We start from the raw sequence: 16,239 nt of genomic DNA on the forward strand, positions 1-16,239 counted from the left end.
CTGCAGTCAGTCGGTGTGGTAGCCAGCCAGCCCTATCCCCTACCTTATCGAACCGATTACCAAGAATCTCACACTCGCTGCTTGCTTGGCTTGCACAAAAGGCGTTGATCTCTCGGTCTTTCGCGGTGTTAGCGGAGACTACCAGGAGTCGTGGGGTCCAACACGCAGGTCGGTACATCTGCAGCATTGCGTCAGCCCATGCACCTGGCCGATGAGAGAGGGTAGAAATTTGCTGTACTTGCTAAGTGCTAGCAGTGAGCCGGCTGCAAAGCTTGACGACGAGAGACTAGATCGAGGGCGTACGTGCGAGGACGATGGAGAGCAGAGAGAAGGCAAGAGAGCGGGGTGTGGAGATGCGAGCATCGAGGGGAAGGAGAAAAACGAGTCAATCTGGTCGATTGAGAGGACATTGAGAGGGTGTTTGGTCCAGACAAACGTTCGCTGCGGCGAGTCGACATTGCAACTGCGCAACCACCACCTCAGCTCCACCCGGGCTCACGTCGACTGCCTTCCATAAAATACCACCCGCTGGCCAGGCACCTGCAACTACGTGCGCTGCGTGCCTGCGCAGCCGGCTCTCCATCCCCTTGACCCTTTCAGCCTTTTCCCTCTCGATTTTCTCTCATCCTTTGACCTCACATCGCCTTTCATCCCGAATCACGCACACATCAGCCCCGATTTCAATGTTCTCTTGATCAATCCTGATCGCTGCTCTGTTCTCTATCAAAGCAGGTGAAAGACGTCGTCCGTTCGCGATGAAGGTTTGAGCTGACAGAATCAGAATGCCTGCCTCTAGCTCTGGAACGCTGCCCAGAGGCCAGGAACCTTGCTTCATCATCCAGACTACCATTACCACCACCGTCACCAAGTTCAACCTCGACACTGGTGAAGCCACTACCTCCGTCACGAATTGTACCACAACAAGCCGAAGTGGTCCTGAAGAAGACCGACATAAGAAGAGGCGCATTTCCCCGGCACTTCCCGACACCGTCGATTGCGTGGAGCGGCAAGACAACAGCGATGTTGTGGCGAACGAAGGCGGCAGACAAGACGGTGTTGAGATACTGAGCCTCTCTGACGACAGCGACGAGGAAGTCGATGAGAACGATGTGACCTTCACTCCTGTCGCCCAAACTCCTGTCGCCAACGCTCCTCCAGGAATTTCCATTCCAGTGCGCCCTCAGCAGTCAATTCCGGCCAAGCGCAGAGGTTCCAGCGAAGACAATGAGCAAATCGAGTGGTCCCAAGTCACCCGCAATATATTTGCCAAGACCAAAATCGACAATGAACATGTGATGGTCCGCTTCTGCGACTGGCCGGCGTCGCTTCAGGATGCAGTAAACGAGGGCCTCCAGCAATCAACAGCTCGCAGGATAGCATGGGAAAACATTCGCAACGCCGGTAGACCCGATAGAAGAGAGGGCGTCTGCTTCATGTCGGTTTACATAACCTGTTCTGCGATTTCGGCAGATGAGGCACAGGCGAGTCAAGTAGCATGCAAAAAGTGCAGAAATCCAAAACTGCTCAGCCGACCTTGTCTCACCGCTCGTCGCGGAGGAGGCTACCTACTGATGCCATTGAAGGAGGATCAGACGGACCTCAACGTGGTCGGACATTGGCTTGTAAATCATTAGCCACGGGAGTTCGCAGGTTTCTTTGGCGCCGTTGCGATTGTCAAGAAAGAGGAGTAAGGGACGCTCAGGGCTGGTCAATGAAGGCAGAAAAAAGGGAGAGGGGAGAGCTGGGTCCAAAGTGAAGTTGCCAGGCGACAGCCTGGTAATGGAGAGAGGCATTGGGAGATAGTTGCGGGTGCTCAACAACTCTGTCTGGCTGAAAAGCAGCCCCAAACACACAACTGAAAACCTGCACATGTCAAACACACCCAGTGCCCAGATCTTGAGAGACTTGGAGAAAGATTTCAAGGGCGCTGATGGCAAGCCGGAAGGCGCTGGAAGCGGCGAAGCGCTTGAGGTAGGCATCATTCCGTCTCTCCTTCATGTTTATATTTCCGGAGTTCCAATTCACTTTCATCGGGCGCTGGCGTGTCTCGCATGGATACGTCTTAGTGGCGCGCTGGTCGGGGAGGTGGAGAGGTATTCGTACCTCATCTGCCTTCTGGAGCCGTCATAACCATGAGTTCGAGCCGCGTCAGGTCCGATTTTTTTTTCCCCTTTTTCTTTTTCTTTGGCGAGCCACTCCTTCTGCATACACGTTGCGCTTTTGCCTGTTGACGTCCAATCGTTCAGGTAATACTCCAACTGTATCATCCTAGAAAAGAACGGAGCCCAAGCGCTGTGGTCAGTGAGCGGTGGAACAATGTGGACCATTCCAAACACTTCCATCTTTGAGCAGTGGAAAGACATAAAACAGTCTCTTGGTAGAGGCCGAGGAAAGAACAGGAGACGAGAGAATCTGACTTGAAGGGAGTCTGGTATCAAGGAGGTTGGCATTTTGAAAGACTCGCGGGGCGGACACCAAATTGCAAGCCGAAGAGCTCTGCCAAACACCAACTGCAAAGCCGCAGATGCCAAACATCCCCAGGGTACAAAGTCAGAATTCATTGGTCCGTACAACCCTGATGTTCTCCAGCGGCATTGAAGCGGCCCGCTTCGACGTTATCCACCTCTTGAAGCTACAGAAGCCGCCCTTCTGGAATTGAACGCGGCTCCTCGTGCTAATCAACTCTAGGTTTCTGGATACGTGTGTGATGCGAGCTGTCATTTTCGCGAGTAGGTGAGCGACTGTATCGTTGGTGCGAGCGGTATGACGACTCTGACCGTCAAGGCGAGTGACTATAACCCGGCCAACATGATGCGGGACTATGCTAATGATGCGACCAGTACGGCGAACTCGATCGGTAGCCCATCTCTTGTCAGCCACTGGGCGATGCACACGAATTGGAGCTGGGCTGGTCACCGAGTCGCTCGAGCTCGTGGGCTCGTCGCAAGTGGACGCGAGCCATATTCGCAAGAACACTGTCTGGTATGCGCCTCAGCTCGTCCGCGAATTTCCTGTCGCTTTGCATCTCCACACGCTGGGATTGACCCTTCGCCAATGTGGTCAGTCCAGGTGTTCTCCGTGACGGAGCTCCTTCTTGCATCGGAGGCATTTTGCACGCCAGCCGCTGTGTTCGATCAGTAAACAGAAAGAAGGGAGATTGAGACGCTGACGCGTTGTTTTGCCGTGCCTCTTCATACTGACTCTTGTCAGGAGGTCCGTGGGAGGGCTTGCGAGGTGGTCTACCACCGCCACCGATGGCTGAGGCTTCGTGTGTTGCGTGGTTTTGAAGTGGATTAGCCGGTGGGGCAGGCACGTAATTGCAATCGCACGCCAAATCTGTGCTCGCAGCGGTGACAAGCGGCAGAGAAGAAAGAAACTCAACAAAGACGAAAGGGAAGGAATTAGAAGACAAGAGTGTTTGATTCGATTCGCTTCTGGCAACACGCCTCAAGGGCATCTCTTGCATCCGCTCGAGTGCTTCACCTGCCCTCCGCACGAAGGCTATTCAGTTGTCCACTTGTCATACATCACGAGCCTTTCAGTCCCTCTGCAGGCAACAGTACCCTACACCTGACTTCTCGAAGACTACGGACGCCCCCAACTCCACTGACCGACGGTATCCACAGCAACTATTCACCGCAATCACGGCTTCCACACTCGACTCAACGTGACGTAGACTACGAAGCTAGTGAGGATACCGTACAGGTACCCCAAGCTGTAAATGTGCTTTGCACCAGCCGAAATACTACTGGAGCTCGTGGCAGCGGCCAAGCCAGGGGTAAGCGGCACCCACCCAATGCACCACGCAACAGCCGCGCGCCAGTTGGTGCCCCATCGGTTGTACCGGTACCGACCATTGGGCAAGTACAAGTCATGGACGTCGTAGTGCTGGTCGTGGATGAGCCAAAAGTCGGCGAGCAGGATGCCAGTGATGGGCGCCAGCCAGATTGTGTAGCCGTCCATGAAGTTGAGCAGCGCCTCAGCAGACGACAGAATGTTCCACGGCGTCAGGGCCCAGGCGCCGATAAAGGCAATCAGGTATTGACCACGGCGGAGATTGATGTACTAATGTCGTCAGATGGCTCGCGACGGGGCTGCACACGAGACGTACCTTGGGAAACATGGCGTTCAAGTCATTTGCCGCCGAGATGCAGTTGGCGCCAATGTTCTACCTGGTCAGCGCCGAAAGCCGGAGGGAAGGAAGACTTACGGCACCCATTTGTCCAAACAGCAGCGCCGCCGCCGCAAACACTGCCCCGGCGCGCGCCTGCGACGACCCGGACCAGTTGTTCATAATCTTCAGCGGATCCCACTGCAGCTCGCCGCCATACAAGACGTTTGCCGAGCCGACGATGATCATGCCCATGGACGCCATGAACACAAAGACGGCGGGAATGATGAAGAGCTGGACATATGTCATCTGCGGCTTTTTGGCGTAGCGGGTAAAGTCGTTGATGTTGACGGCCAGGGTTCCGTAATTGCCCATCATGGCATTCATGCCACTCATAAAGGTCCACCCAAGCGTCCTTCCCGTGCTCGTGTTGCCGCGATTGAAGACGGGGTTGTTGGTTCCTCCTCCAGTGTTTGTGCACGCCCAGATGACCATGCCGAGGATGGCGGGCAGACAGAGTAGCGACTTGAGCGCAAAGAACCAGCGCAAGTTCCGCGGGTGGATCCAGTGGAACGGCAGAATGACGACAAAGTAGATGAAGTAGCAAATCATCATCTCGGTGGTAATGTTTGCCGACTCGGGGAGTTGGTTCTTGATGTTGGCGAATCGCGGCCATATTGCGCGAATGATGGTGTTGACGCATTCGGCTCCAGTGTACGTGTTGATGCCGTACCAAAACGCGGCGACAATCATTCTTACCACGACCATGGCGAAGGAAAAGTAGAATCCAAACGACGCGCGACTCTGGATCGTGTATGGAATGTGGAATTTGGCGCCAATGACTCCGTTGAACGTCAATGCGACAGTCATGATGAGATGGCCGAGCGCAATGGTGAGCAACACCAGCTTCCATGATAGACCCATGGCCCACAGCGAGCTGCCGAGACGCAGGTTTCCCGGTGCCGTGGCATCGTTGGTCCAGTAAAAGACATCTGCAAGAGTTAGACACGCTACAATGAGGAGTGCGACTTACAATTCCAAGTGGTCCAATTCCTCTGCTCCGGCGGCACGGGGTCGAGGTCTACATGGTCAGCCAAGTCTTGACATCTGCAGCCCACTTACCAGCATTGCTGTATTTCCCTTCCTGTCCCGGCTGCGGCTCAATCTGGATTCTTCGAATCAATCGTCCCCAAGTCGTCTCATCGCGCAAGTCGGCGACGTGAACGTTTCCGCGCGGTTTTCCTTCAATGTCCTCCATGGCGGCGTAAAGAAGCCATGGCGGTGGGCTCCGACTCCATTATCTACCCCTCGTCTGCTGGTCGACTTATCGGCGGCGATTAATCTTTCCCATGGTTGAATGCGAAAGTTCGAGGTGCAAAAGTGGGGCGCCACATATAACCTTGATAAGATCCCGCACCTCGACACCACCTCGACCAAAGATGGCTCCCTCACCCCTCCGCGTCGTGCCTCTCCCCGCCGAGCTCCGCAAGAGTTCCCAGTTGGGCGCAGAAGTCGTGTTGCCTTCGGGCATGCACCACTTGTCTCTCGATAAGCTGACTGAGCAAGAAAAGACGACGCTCAAAGATGGTCTGTACCAACACGGCATCTTGGTGGTGCGGGACCAGCACGGAATCCATCCGGGAGTGATGCCGCAGATTGGAAAATTCTTCGACGAGACGGCGGGCGAGATCCACTCGGCCGGCGAGAAAATGGTCACGGACAAGCGCAACATTCTGTCCCAAAACCGCGGCGCGCGCAATCCGCGCGCTACCCAAGTGGGCATCATCGGAAAGGGCCGTTTCGATAATGTCGAGGGCTGCCTCAATCTGGACCTCAAGCACGTGGTATGTCGGTCATTTTGTATGAATCGCCCCTGACGTCGTTAGGATCACACCGAATTCCACGAGCATCCACTCTCTCCCGAGGAGATTGCTCAAGGCTACACAAGGCCGTACCGTTGGCACATGGACATGCCATTGAATGGGAATTTGCCCGGCTTTGTGACTTCGCTGCACTGTCTGCAGGCGCCAGAGCTACCCGACCAAAAGATCAAATTCCCAGATCAAGACTTGGCCATTCCAGCTGGCGCCACTGCATGTTCGTGATGCCTTCCCCCTGAGAATTCGTCCACTGATTGGACCAGTCCTCTCCGGAGCGCGCGCATTCGAGCTCTTGACGCCCGAGGAGAAGGAGTTTGCCCTCAACACGACCGTCTTGTACGCGCCGCGCGCTTACGAATGGATGCGCGACTGCAAGGCCACCGAAGACGGCTTCACCATTGCCAAAACGGGGCGGGAAAAGCCTCTCGCCGAACTCCACGACAACCTGACCTACCCGGTAAGAGCACCCTCCCCTTTCCATCCCCTCCCCACCAACGTAGTCTCCAGATGGTTTGGAAAAACGCGGGCACAGGTCAACCGCACCTGCAAATCCTCGGGTGCAACGTCCTCTCCCTGCGCACGACGAACCCGCAGACGGGAGAAGTGACCGAAACGACCGACTTGGATGAAGTGAGAAAGACGTGCCGCCGCCTCTTGAGCCGCGTGTATGCCCCTGAGAATATCTACCCGCATCGCTGGGCCGCGGGCGACTTGGTGGTTTTTCACAACCGCGGCGTCCTCCATTCGATTACTGGCTCGCTTTTGGGGCCGACGGATGGAGAGGACCCCGAGAGACGTCTACTTTGGCAGTGCAATATGGTCAGTGGGACGCCGCCGGTGCCGTTTGCAGTGCCAAGCGTGTAGAGGGACTTCACGGTGTTTCGATTTTTACATCATGCCAGATAAACCAGTTCAATTTAACGATAGTCCAAAATCCAATCTCTATCCACTACGGTAGACCAAAGCCAATCATGCATCTCCAGTTGTTGAAAGCAAGAAATCGACCAAATGCTTGCTTGTTGAAAGCAAGCTGGCTTGTGGAAGTGACGTTGCGCTCACTTCCCAGAACTGGATTGCCCCGAAGTGCTCTCTCCCTTTGATTTATTCTCCTGCCGCTTATCCCGAGACGCTTTGGCAGCCTTCGTCATACGGTCCTCTTCACTGACAGACGGTATGCGGAGCGAATCTGGATCCTTTGATACGCCGCGACGTCCATCGGATACCTTGGCTGCTTGTTCCATCGTGGAGGCGTCCTTGCTGGACACACTCAGGCGATATTCGGCTTCTTTGCGAGCGTCGGATTGGGACATTTTGTAATGGGGATCTGGGATCGCCAGATGCCGTTCTCTCTCATCTGGTTCAAAGGGACACTTCTACATACTTTTGGGAAATTTCCTTCAAGTGTCGAGTATACTGAGACTGCAGTTGAGTATAGAAATGAGCGTAATCATCACCATGTTATATACTCGTTCATTTTACACCAAAACGCGCGTTAGAAAAGCTGGAAGCGCGGTAGGGAGAGCGAGTATGCACGAGACTGGATCAAAACAGGGAAATCAACACGTTCACGTAGCAGTACGGGGGCTTCAGGCTTATCTTGATGCCAACAAAGAATGCTCGTTCAACCAACCTCACGAGGCTGAAACTTTTTCAATCCTGTCACCTAGATTTTCATGACCAACAAGTGTCATCACGGGAGAAAGGACCGTAGCAGCGAAATAGACACGTCCACGTCGCAGTAGGAATGCTTTGGGCTCGACTCAGCGCTATGTGAAGCTTCCTCGTCCAGCCAGCTCTAGGAGGCTCAAGCTTTTTGAAATCCTTCACCTGCATGTGAATCACCAACAAGTGTGATGATTGAATTTAGTGTCGTCAATGGACAAAAAACCCTTAATCACCAATAAAGTTGAATGTTGGTACGTGACAGCAGACATGTCTTCGACATTATGAGTGGACATTCAGATAGGTTGGAAGTGGATCCACAAGATCTGTTTCGCTCTTTACGCGCTTGCGGCAAGGTAATGCGGTGACACTGCCGCAACACCAACCTCATCGCTTGGTCGTCCAATCAAGAGCAGCAGGTTTCGCCCGGTCGCGCCATCCCCTTGCGTCTCACGTGCTCTTTGGCGGCTGTCCTCAGCCATTTACTCTTCGCGTTTCCTCCATCTGTCACAAGCCATCCACACTCTCCATCGACACGCCGTGTCGGACCATCAACGCGCCTGCCCGCCATGGAAATCAAAATGGAATACGACGACGTAGCTTGGGAAAGAAGTGAGGAAATAGAAGAAGCCTGGAAGAAAAAGGTCAAGCAGTATGACAGCCAATACCAACTCTCGAAACTTGTTGCCAAAAGCCGCGGTGGGACGCCGGAAGAAGCCAGCCCACCGAGGGGGGGCTCCTTTAACATGGTCATCATGTTCATTTTCAGAGACGGCGGCAAAGCAGCCGTCCGCCTGGCCATGCCAGCCACGTCAATGTTCCCGGAAGAAAAGACTCTCATAGAGGTTGCGACCATCAGGTACATCCAGGCCCACACCACGATACCTGTTCCCTTGATCCTGGATTCGGGGACCCAGGAGCAGTGCCCGTTTGGCCTGGGCCCTTTTATTGTCATGGAGTGGGCGGAGAGCGACGTCGACTTCTCCGACGCCCTGAGAGACCCCACGATGCCCAAAACCGAACGTCCTTTGTTGGACCCGAACATTGCAGAAAACAAACTCCGGACAGTCTACAGCCGGATGGCGGAAGTGCTTGTTCAGCTTTCGGCTCCAACCGAAGAGCGCATCGGCGCGCTCTCACAAGTCGGAGAAGACGAGTGGGTGGTCGACAAGGCGCCGCTGACCTTTGACTCCAGCGACTTGGTCCGGATGGGCACACTTCCACGATCCAAGACTCCATCGCGGACTTTTGGCAGCTCGGCAAACTACTTTGAAGCCTTGGCAGACGTCAAGATCCAACACTTGATTCACCAGCGCAACGACGCCATCAACTGCTCAGACGACTGTCGCCGCAAATACGTCGCGCGCCAACTCTTCCGAAAGCTTGCCCGAGAGAACAAGCTCGCCTGGCCCATCACGTCGTCCTCTCGGCCCAAGTTCCGCCTCTTCAACGACGACTTCCGTCCCACAAACGTGCTCGCCGTGACGGGCGGCAAGCGCGACTTTGTCGTCAGCGGCGTCGTCGACTGGGAATGGACCTACTTTGCCCCGCCCGAGTTCACCTACAGCCCGCCCTGGTGGTTGCTGATCGAAAAGCTAGAAAACTGGCCCAAGGGCCTGGACGACTGGGCCGTCAGGTACGAACAAGCGCTCCCCACGTTTCTGGACGAGTTGAGAAAGGTCGAAGACGACTACATGGCACGCGGCCGCCTGGAGGAAAGCGACCGCTTGTCCGACCGCATGCGCAAGTGTTGGGACTCTGGTGACTTCTGGGTCTTTTACGCCATGCGCAAGAGCTTTGCGTTCGACTACATCTTCTGGCACAAGATTTGCCCGCGCTTCTTTGGTTTTGGCGCCAACGACTGGCGCCAAGGGTTGGAGCTGTTGGACGACGATCAATCGAGGGACATGGAACACCTGGTAAAGAGAAAGTTGGAGGATATGAAGACGAGAGAGCTGGCTTGGGACTACGACGGACCGGGACCGGAGGCTTTTGCAGTGGAGGAAGACGAGAAGGAGGATGGTGATGAGCCAACAGCCGCCGAACCAAAATTGACCGTCACTGTCCCGCGCACCGAGTTCGAGGCGCTCCAGCAGGAACACGAAAAGCTTAAGCAAGAACATGAAAGGCTCAAGACTTGGGTTGAGGAAAGGATGGGCAAACTTGGCATCAAAGACGACGACCCGGAGCCGCAATCTTGAACACTTCGAAAGTGCGAACCGACTGATAAAGGCATGGAGCCTGCCCCAGGGTTGGCAGCAACGCAACCAGTTGCTATTATTGCCCAGCAATATTGCGCAACTGGCAACGCAACACAACGCAATTGGGCCCTCTTCCCTAAGCAATCAATTAATTTTGAGTCGATATTGCGTTGCCTTTATTGCCTTCATTGCTTAGTTCCTGAATTAACTTATTAAGTGAAGATCCATCTGATTAAAGTGGCAATTCATCTGATATAACTCTTTTAAAAAAGGTATCATGCCTAAGGAGGATGGATATAGTTGTATTCTACTAGATTTAATATCTTTATAGTCTTAATTACCCCCCCCCCCCCCCCCCATATTCTATTATTGGGCGTAGCCAATTTACAGTCAGATCGCGGGGAGCAGGCCGGGCGCGCAGCGCATGGACGGTGCTCGTACGTATCACGTGGTAATCATGGGAATCCTATTTAATTATGTAACATCTACTTGCACGTAATGCCTGCGCTCCTTCCTACCTATCTACTAACGATGACAACAAAAATAAAGTAGACGACCAATTGAGCAGCGAGTCAAGTAGTAAGATCAGCAATGAATTGAGTGAATTGAGCAACGAATTGAGCAACAAATCGAGCAACAAATCAAGCAACGAATCAAGCAACAAATCGAGTAATAAATCAACTAGAGATTCAAGCAGCAAGCTCAGTAGCAGAACAGCCCTTGGATTCAGGAGTCAAGCTGCGAGATAATATAGGAGTTGGGACTGCGTCCATGCGTACAGAGGATTCTTGCACCAATCCTCCATCCACCTATTTTATGTAGGGTAGAAACTACTAAAAAGGGTAATTTCAAGTTGGGTTTAGTAACCAAGCAATAAAGGCAATTCAATGCAATAAGGACTTGTATTGCGCAACGCAATTAGTATATCCTATTTATTGCTCAGGGCGAAACGCAACGCAATATCATCCTCAATTGCGTTGCGTTGCGTTGCGTTGCCTTCAACCCTGCTTCACCCAGCTCTCTGTGCCTCCTCCCCATTCGACCATGTAGGACCGACCACTTTGCCTATCCAATCCACTTGAATCCGCGGCAACTCACTCCCCGCCCACGTCTTCACTTGGCGGCTTTTTCCGTCGTCGCCTTCTCTCCTTCTAGCTTCTTTGCGACTTATCTCTCTACTCTACTGTAATCTGATCTACTACACACCCTCCTCATCCCCTGGCTGTAGCTAGAGGGAAACAGCCTGCCTGTTGCCAACCTGCTCCACGTGCATCACATCACACCATACACCACAAAAGATGAGCAATAAAGCAAAGGTTAAATGCCACGCGTACCTTTACACGACGAGAAGAAAAGGAGGGAGGGAGGGAAACAGACGCATATTGAAAAGCTGGCCGGGCCCTAAGACGGTCTCTGTTCACCTGCCTACCTACCTACCCACCTACCCACCTACCCACCTACCTACCCACCCACCTACCCACCTACTCAATCACCAGATCCCTCCCGTCTCGCTCGTCTCGCCGGCACTCCAGCCAGCCAGCCAGTCCAGCAGTCAGGCAGATCAAAGTTCGCGTGCACGTCTACCCTCCTTATCTTGATAGCGAACAACCCCTTACTCCTACCCCTCACTCTACTTCCACCTATACTCGTAATGCCGAGTACATCCATCTATCCCCCCAGACACGCAGTGTCGTTGCCCGTGTCCGATGACTCGTTCAGTGTGCTTTACTACATGTATCTGACCGCACGCCAAACGGGCTGAATGAAGGGACGCGCGAGAAGAGGGAATAAGGGACAGAGAGGAGGTGGTAAGTCGATGAATCAAGCGCGTGGTATTTTTTTGCCCTGCTCTGCTCTGCTCTGCTAGGTAGGTAGGTATCAAGTGCACAACGCTCTCTCTGTCCGGCTCGCCTCGCACCGTTCAAATCGCCTTCCCTTCGCCTTTCCTTTTGCTTTTTGGTGTGTCTGCGTTTCTTCTCTCCCTCCCTCTCTCTCTCTCTCTCTCCTTTTCCCGGCCGGCCACTTTTTTGCTTGCTTGCTTGCTCACTTTCCCACTGTCTCAGTGTCTGTCGCTCTTTTTCTCTTACTCGCCTGCTGTGCTCTGCTCTCTCATTTCTCACATTACTTAATCTTCCCACCTGCGATGTTGCATCTCCACCACTCTGCGTTCGTTTGTTTGCAAGTCATTTTCATTCGCGTTTCCAATTCACTTCATGATTCGCGTTTTCCAAAAAACCAAAATGTCGGGCTCGTTGCCATCTCGCTGCCCCTGGTCGAGGTGGTTGTTGTTGTTGTTGTTGCTGTTGCTGTTGCTGGTGTGGCGGTGGGGAGGATGCGGATGGAGACCAGGGGCGTTGGCGAAGAGAGGGCGAGGTCAATATTTGACCTCGCAGGGCGTCGTCCGGCCGCCTGATGACATGCTGTATGGCGCCTGTTACGGGCATGTGTCAATGGAGTGGTTCTTTTGTGCCACCTCCTCACTGCCACCAGCTCCACCATCCACCCCTCCCTCAACTCCATCCGCCCCTCGGTCAACTCCATCCGCCTCCGCCGCACCAACCACGCCGGGACCAGGACGAACCAAACTCACCAGAACCTTCTTGGCATTACAAATGCGCCACGCCAGATTGCGCACGCAGCCATCGGCGCGGACGACCTCGGGCGCAAACTCGATGCCAAACATCTGCTGGACGGCATAAACGACACGTCTTGCAAACTTGCCGTCGCGCTCCACCAAGCCGCCGAAGCCGTCGTCGGCGTCCTCAGGCGCGATTTCCGGGTCGCGGTCGAAGCAGTTGCGGACGACGGGGAGGAGCGCGCGCTCAACGGCGCCGCGGATGCTGGCCGTGTCGGGATCCAGTTCGGCGTCGTCGGCGTCGAAGCGGGCGATGCGGATTTCGAACGGCAGGGATATGGCCATGACGTTGTGCTTGCCGTCGTGGTGGTAGCGGAACTCGAAGACGCCGGTCGTCCACCACAGCTTGTCGCCCGAAAACTCCATCTCGCCCGCCAGGCAGTCCTTTGCTTCGCCGTCTCGTTCGGCCGCCGCCACGCGCTGGTCGGCCACCAGGATGCCCTGCTCGGCGCGCACAGAGTCGTACGCCCCCGGCGTCGTTGCGATCCAGCGGCCCTGGGACGACACGCGCGTCACGTCGCGCGACGCGTTGTCTGACACCATGTACAGGCCGATCCAGTCCTTTTTGCTGTGGTTGAGCGGCGCCGTCCACTTGACTTTGATGGGCGCGCCGTACTCGAAGATGAGCGTCTTGAAGCTGCCGCTGCGGCGCGCCGGGGCGCGGGCAGACTCGCCTTCACGGCCGGTGCGCCGTTCCTGCTCGGCGAGAATCGACGACGGCGTGCCCTCGACTTTGATTGAGTAGTCCTTGGGATCGAGACCGGCGAGGTCGGGCGCCACGCGTGTTATGCTGATGCGCGCGGGGTAGGATTTGAAGAGGGCCGTCGTGTCCTTGACAAACGTCTCGACACCAGCGGCCAGCTTGGGACGGGCCGCCTCGATGAACTCCTCGACGAAATCCGCAGTGTCGCCCAGAACCCTGTCGACGTTGCCCTGCCAGTGCCGAATCGGCGAGGGCAACGAGCGCTTGAGCGTCCGGGAGATGCCAGACTCCTGACGCAGGCCTTGGCCGTACAGCTTTTGCATGTGGGGGACCTCGACGCACTGAATGTGCAACAGCTGCAGGATGTGGCTCAGGAGAGCAACGAAGAAGATGGGCTTGTTCCACGTCAGGACCACGGCGCTCCAGATGCCGGCGAGTCCCAGGAAGCGTTCGGGATTGTTCAAGAAGCGATAGATGCCGCCGTAGTTGAGCTTGGGCGTCTGGTCGAAGAAAAAGTCGCCGTAGAACCAGCCAAATTCGCCCAGCGACTCGTACACGCTGACCGACGTCCAGATCTGCAGTGCCATCAGTGCGGCGCCAAAAACGTGCCTCAAAAGCGCCATTCCATATTCCCAATCCGGCGGCAGCGAGTACATTTTCCACGCGGCCGCGATGAAGCTGGCGTGGCACATGGACGTGCTGAGGTAGTAGAGACCCTTCCACTGCCGCCACGCCTCCTCGGTGCTCTCTCCGTACTTGATGAAATGGCGCGTCCAGCTCTTGCGGTTGGACTGCATGTTGAGAATGGTCCCGAGGCCGACATTGTACCAAATGCGCCAGGCGACGGCGTGAGCGATGAAGAGGGCCTGGTAAAAGGGCGTGTTGGGCGTGAGGAGCGTAAAAGCAACCATGTAAAGCTGGAAGAGCACCACCGAGAGGTTGGTCAGGCGATGCAGGTCCATGTTTTGCCATCCAAGCAGCTGGTGCACGGGCGAAGGCTGCGCGGCCGAAGCCAGCGGGGGAGCACCATTCACGTGACCGGCGTCTAGGACGGGCGTCTTTGGGCGCGCGGCGTCGGCCTCGCCAGAGGTTAGCGTGCGCTTCTTTGGCGGCGGCGGGTTGTACGTCTTTTCAATGTGCGGGTTTTCGACGAGGGCGAGAAAGGCGAATTGAGCTGCATGGGCAACGATGGATATAAACAGGACCTTGTAGCTGGCGGCCATGAGCGAGATGCCGTAGAAGCCGGCATAGCCGACCGAGTACATGGGATGGGGCGCCATTTCGAAGACGCCGTCAAAGGTCAGCTCCTGGTCGATGAGGTAGAAAAAGTCACCCCAGTACCAGGCAAAGTCCTTGACGACGCGGTGGGCGTCGAGCTTGACCCAGAGGTTGAAGAGCACGAGAGCCACGCCGGCGAGCCAGCGGGCAATGCCCATTGGCCAGGTCTCGCCTTCGGGGGGGCCTCCGCACGCAGTCGCAAAGAGGCAGTAGGAGACAAAGTCGCACATTAGAATCAAGTCAACGAGACGTCTGAAGACCAGCCACGTATTGTACTCTATCGGAGCCTCCTCAAACTTGTAGTCTTTTGGAATCTTGGTCTCCATCTCCTTCTTCAGCAGGGCATAGAGGCGCGGGTAGGGGTTCTTGTTTGTCGAGGGGTGGTCGAAGACGTGGGACTTTTTGGCCCAGCTCACCAGCCGCCTGTGCTCCGACTGCATCTGCAACAGATAACCGAGGCCGACATTGTAGCCGGCGCGCCAGAAGAGGAAGACTACGGCAAAGGCTGGAATGCGCCAGCCGCGCGGGAGCAGGTAGTAGAAAAGCATGTGGCCGGCGAGGACGGCCAGGATCAGGGCGTCGGACAGGTTTTTTGGTTGCGTTGGGCTGAGCAGTTGCGTGACCATGTCGTCCGTGTGAGGTACAGTAAAGACTGTTGGCACGCATTAGCATCCAAGGTGCATTGGGGAGTTCACGCGGGCGGCGGGCCGGGAGGAGGAGGGATCCGGGTCGGCGTCGACCTATGGTTGGCATTGGAGTAGCCACGTTCTTTATTTTAGCAAAAGGGAGTCGACTGACTGGTACCATCAGGCGTTCTGCCATATGTCTTTTTTTCTTTATCGTCGACAGACCCATTCCCATTCAACCGCATGACCTTTTCTTTTGCCTCCTCTTCCTCGTTCTTGCCGGGGCGTCGCTGGCGCAAGTCGGCGGCAGTCCCGGGAGTCTCGGAGCCAGGCATGTTGGGCTATGCAATGGCCAGGTTTGGACGAGTGTGAGGGTGGGTTTTGGAGACTTGGAGAGCGGTGGTTGGAGCGCAATGGTTGGGCGAATTGTCGGCGACGGCGCGTGGTGTTTGGTGGAATAGTTGGCAGAGGGTGACGTCAGGAATACGGACTCAGTTGATGAGCTTGAGGATGTCGGAGAGGAGGATGCGAGGGAGACGGAGGAGGGGAGAGGAAAAGGCGGACGGGGCGGGCGACTTAAGGCATGATGTAGGTTTGGTGCTAGTGCCGTGGCATCGTGAGTGGCTAGCGGGAGGGAATAACGTGGGGTCCCTCTTTGCGGCAGTTGCAGGCGCGGAGGGAGCGAGGGTCTGTGCCCCCACGCCAGCATTCCCTGGACACAGAGTCTTTCGTCCCTTTTCCCTCTCACCAGTTACATGTAGTTATTCTTTTACTTTCACTCTAAACAATTCTTCCCCGCGTCTGCCCCGCGCCTCTCCCGTCCGCCCAAACCATATCACGCGACAACCGAGCTCCCGCTACCCCGGATTTTGGACCTGACACTCGACCCTGAACAAGACTTGGCCGCCCATACCGCCCTCGAAAAGTACATCCAGCAAGACCATCGTTTTCTCCAAGAATTTCGTTCAATGGCCAGCCTGGCGTCACGCCGCTCGCACGTCCGGAGCCCCGCAGCTCTCCACTGCAGCCGCCAACCCAAGTGGAGGCGTAGGTCCGTTCGTGCCGTGCGGTAGTGTGGAGCTGCTTCAACATCATACCACAAGGGCATCCCGGCGCCTCAGGACCTACCTTTGGCCAAGACGA

General features: G+C 55.4%; 5 protein-coding genes across 5 annotated transcripts; 3 read left to right on the plus strand and 2 right to left on the minus strand.

The window, feature by feature from the left end:
• Positions 1–781: 781 nt before the first annotated feature.
• BKA78DRAFT_315527 (uncharacterized protein) lies at positions 782–1,956 on the plus strand (the record flags this gene model as incomplete). The annotated part of the gene is made up of 1 exon (XM_066888552.1): positions 782–1,956. A coding segment is annotated over one exon (853 nt), but the record flags the coding sequence as incomplete, so codon positions are not given.
• Positions 1,957–3,642: 1,686 nt separating this feature from the next.
• On the minus strand, positions 3,643–5,369 carry BKA78DRAFT_353254 (cytosine-purine permease; the record flags this gene model as incomplete). The annotated part of the gene is made up of 5 exons (XM_066891524.1): positions 3,643–4,065; positions 4,112–4,168; positions 4,211–5,103; positions 5,145–5,192; positions 5,234–5,369. 5 exons carry the CDS (start codon positions 5,367–5,369, stop codon positions 3,643–3,645), a joined length of 1,557 nt encoding a protein of 518 aa, XP_066744875.1.
• Positions 5,370–5,550: 181 nt separating this feature from the next.
• On the plus strand, positions 5,551–6,855 carry BKA78DRAFT_250725 (alpha-ketoglutarate dependent xanthine dioxygenase; the record flags this gene model as incomplete). The annotated part of the gene is made up of 4 exons (XM_066884600.1): positions 5,551–5,955; positions 5,998–6,208; positions 6,255–6,448; positions 6,499–6,855. 4 exons carry the CDS (start codon positions 5,551–5,553, stop codon positions 6,853–6,855), a joined length of 1,167 nt encoding a protein of 388 aa, XP_066744876.1.
• Positions 6,856–8,157: 1,302 nt separating this feature from the next.
• BKA78DRAFT_315530 (phosphotransferase family protein) lies at positions 8,158–10,169 on the plus strand. Its single transcript, XM_066888553.1, has one exon. The coding sequence runs from the start codon at positions 8,223–8,225 to the stop codon at positions 9,852–9,854; it is 1,632 nt and encodes a 543-aa protein (XP_066744877.1). The 5' UTR covers positions 8,158–8,222; the 3' UTR covers positions 9,855–10,169.
• A 1,668-nt stretch (positions 10,170–11,837) lies between these two features.
• Positions 11,838–15,715, minus strand: BKA78DRAFT_315532 (uncharacterized protein). The gene is made up of 23 exons (XM_066888554.1): positions 15,269–15,715; positions 15,115–15,122; positions 14,935–15,076; positions 14,863–14,910; positions 14,747–14,835; positions 14,593–14,722; positions 14,344–14,568; positions 14,227–14,319; positions 14,101–14,190; positions 14,014–14,058; positions 13,916–13,983; positions 13,798–13,891; positions 13,609–13,767; positions 13,576–13,587; positions 13,408–13,548; positions 13,251–13,377; positions 13,160–13,220; positions 13,082–13,132; positions 13,006–13,057; positions 12,907–12,984; positions 12,490–12,873; positions 12,391–12,453; positions 11,838–12,285 (listed from the first exon to the last, which is right to left on the minus strand). The coding sequence occupies exons 1-23, from the start codon at positions 15,329–15,331 to the stop codon at positions 12,229–12,231; spliced, it is 2,280 nt and encodes a 759-aa protein (XP_066744878.1). The 5' UTR covers positions 15,332–15,715; the 3' UTR covers positions 11,838–12,228.
• Positions 15,716–16,239: the final 524 nt, after the last annotated feature.

This window comes from Phyllosticta capitalensis, assembly GCF_038381095.1.
Source record: "Phyllosticta capitalensis strain CBS 128856 chromosome Unknown BKA78scaffold_5, whole genome shotgun sequence".
In the NCBI taxonomy this organism is placed as follows: domain Eukaryota; kingdom Fungi; phylum Ascomycota; class Dothideomycetes; order Botryosphaeriales; family Phyllostictaceae; genus Phyllosticta; species Phyllosticta capitalensis.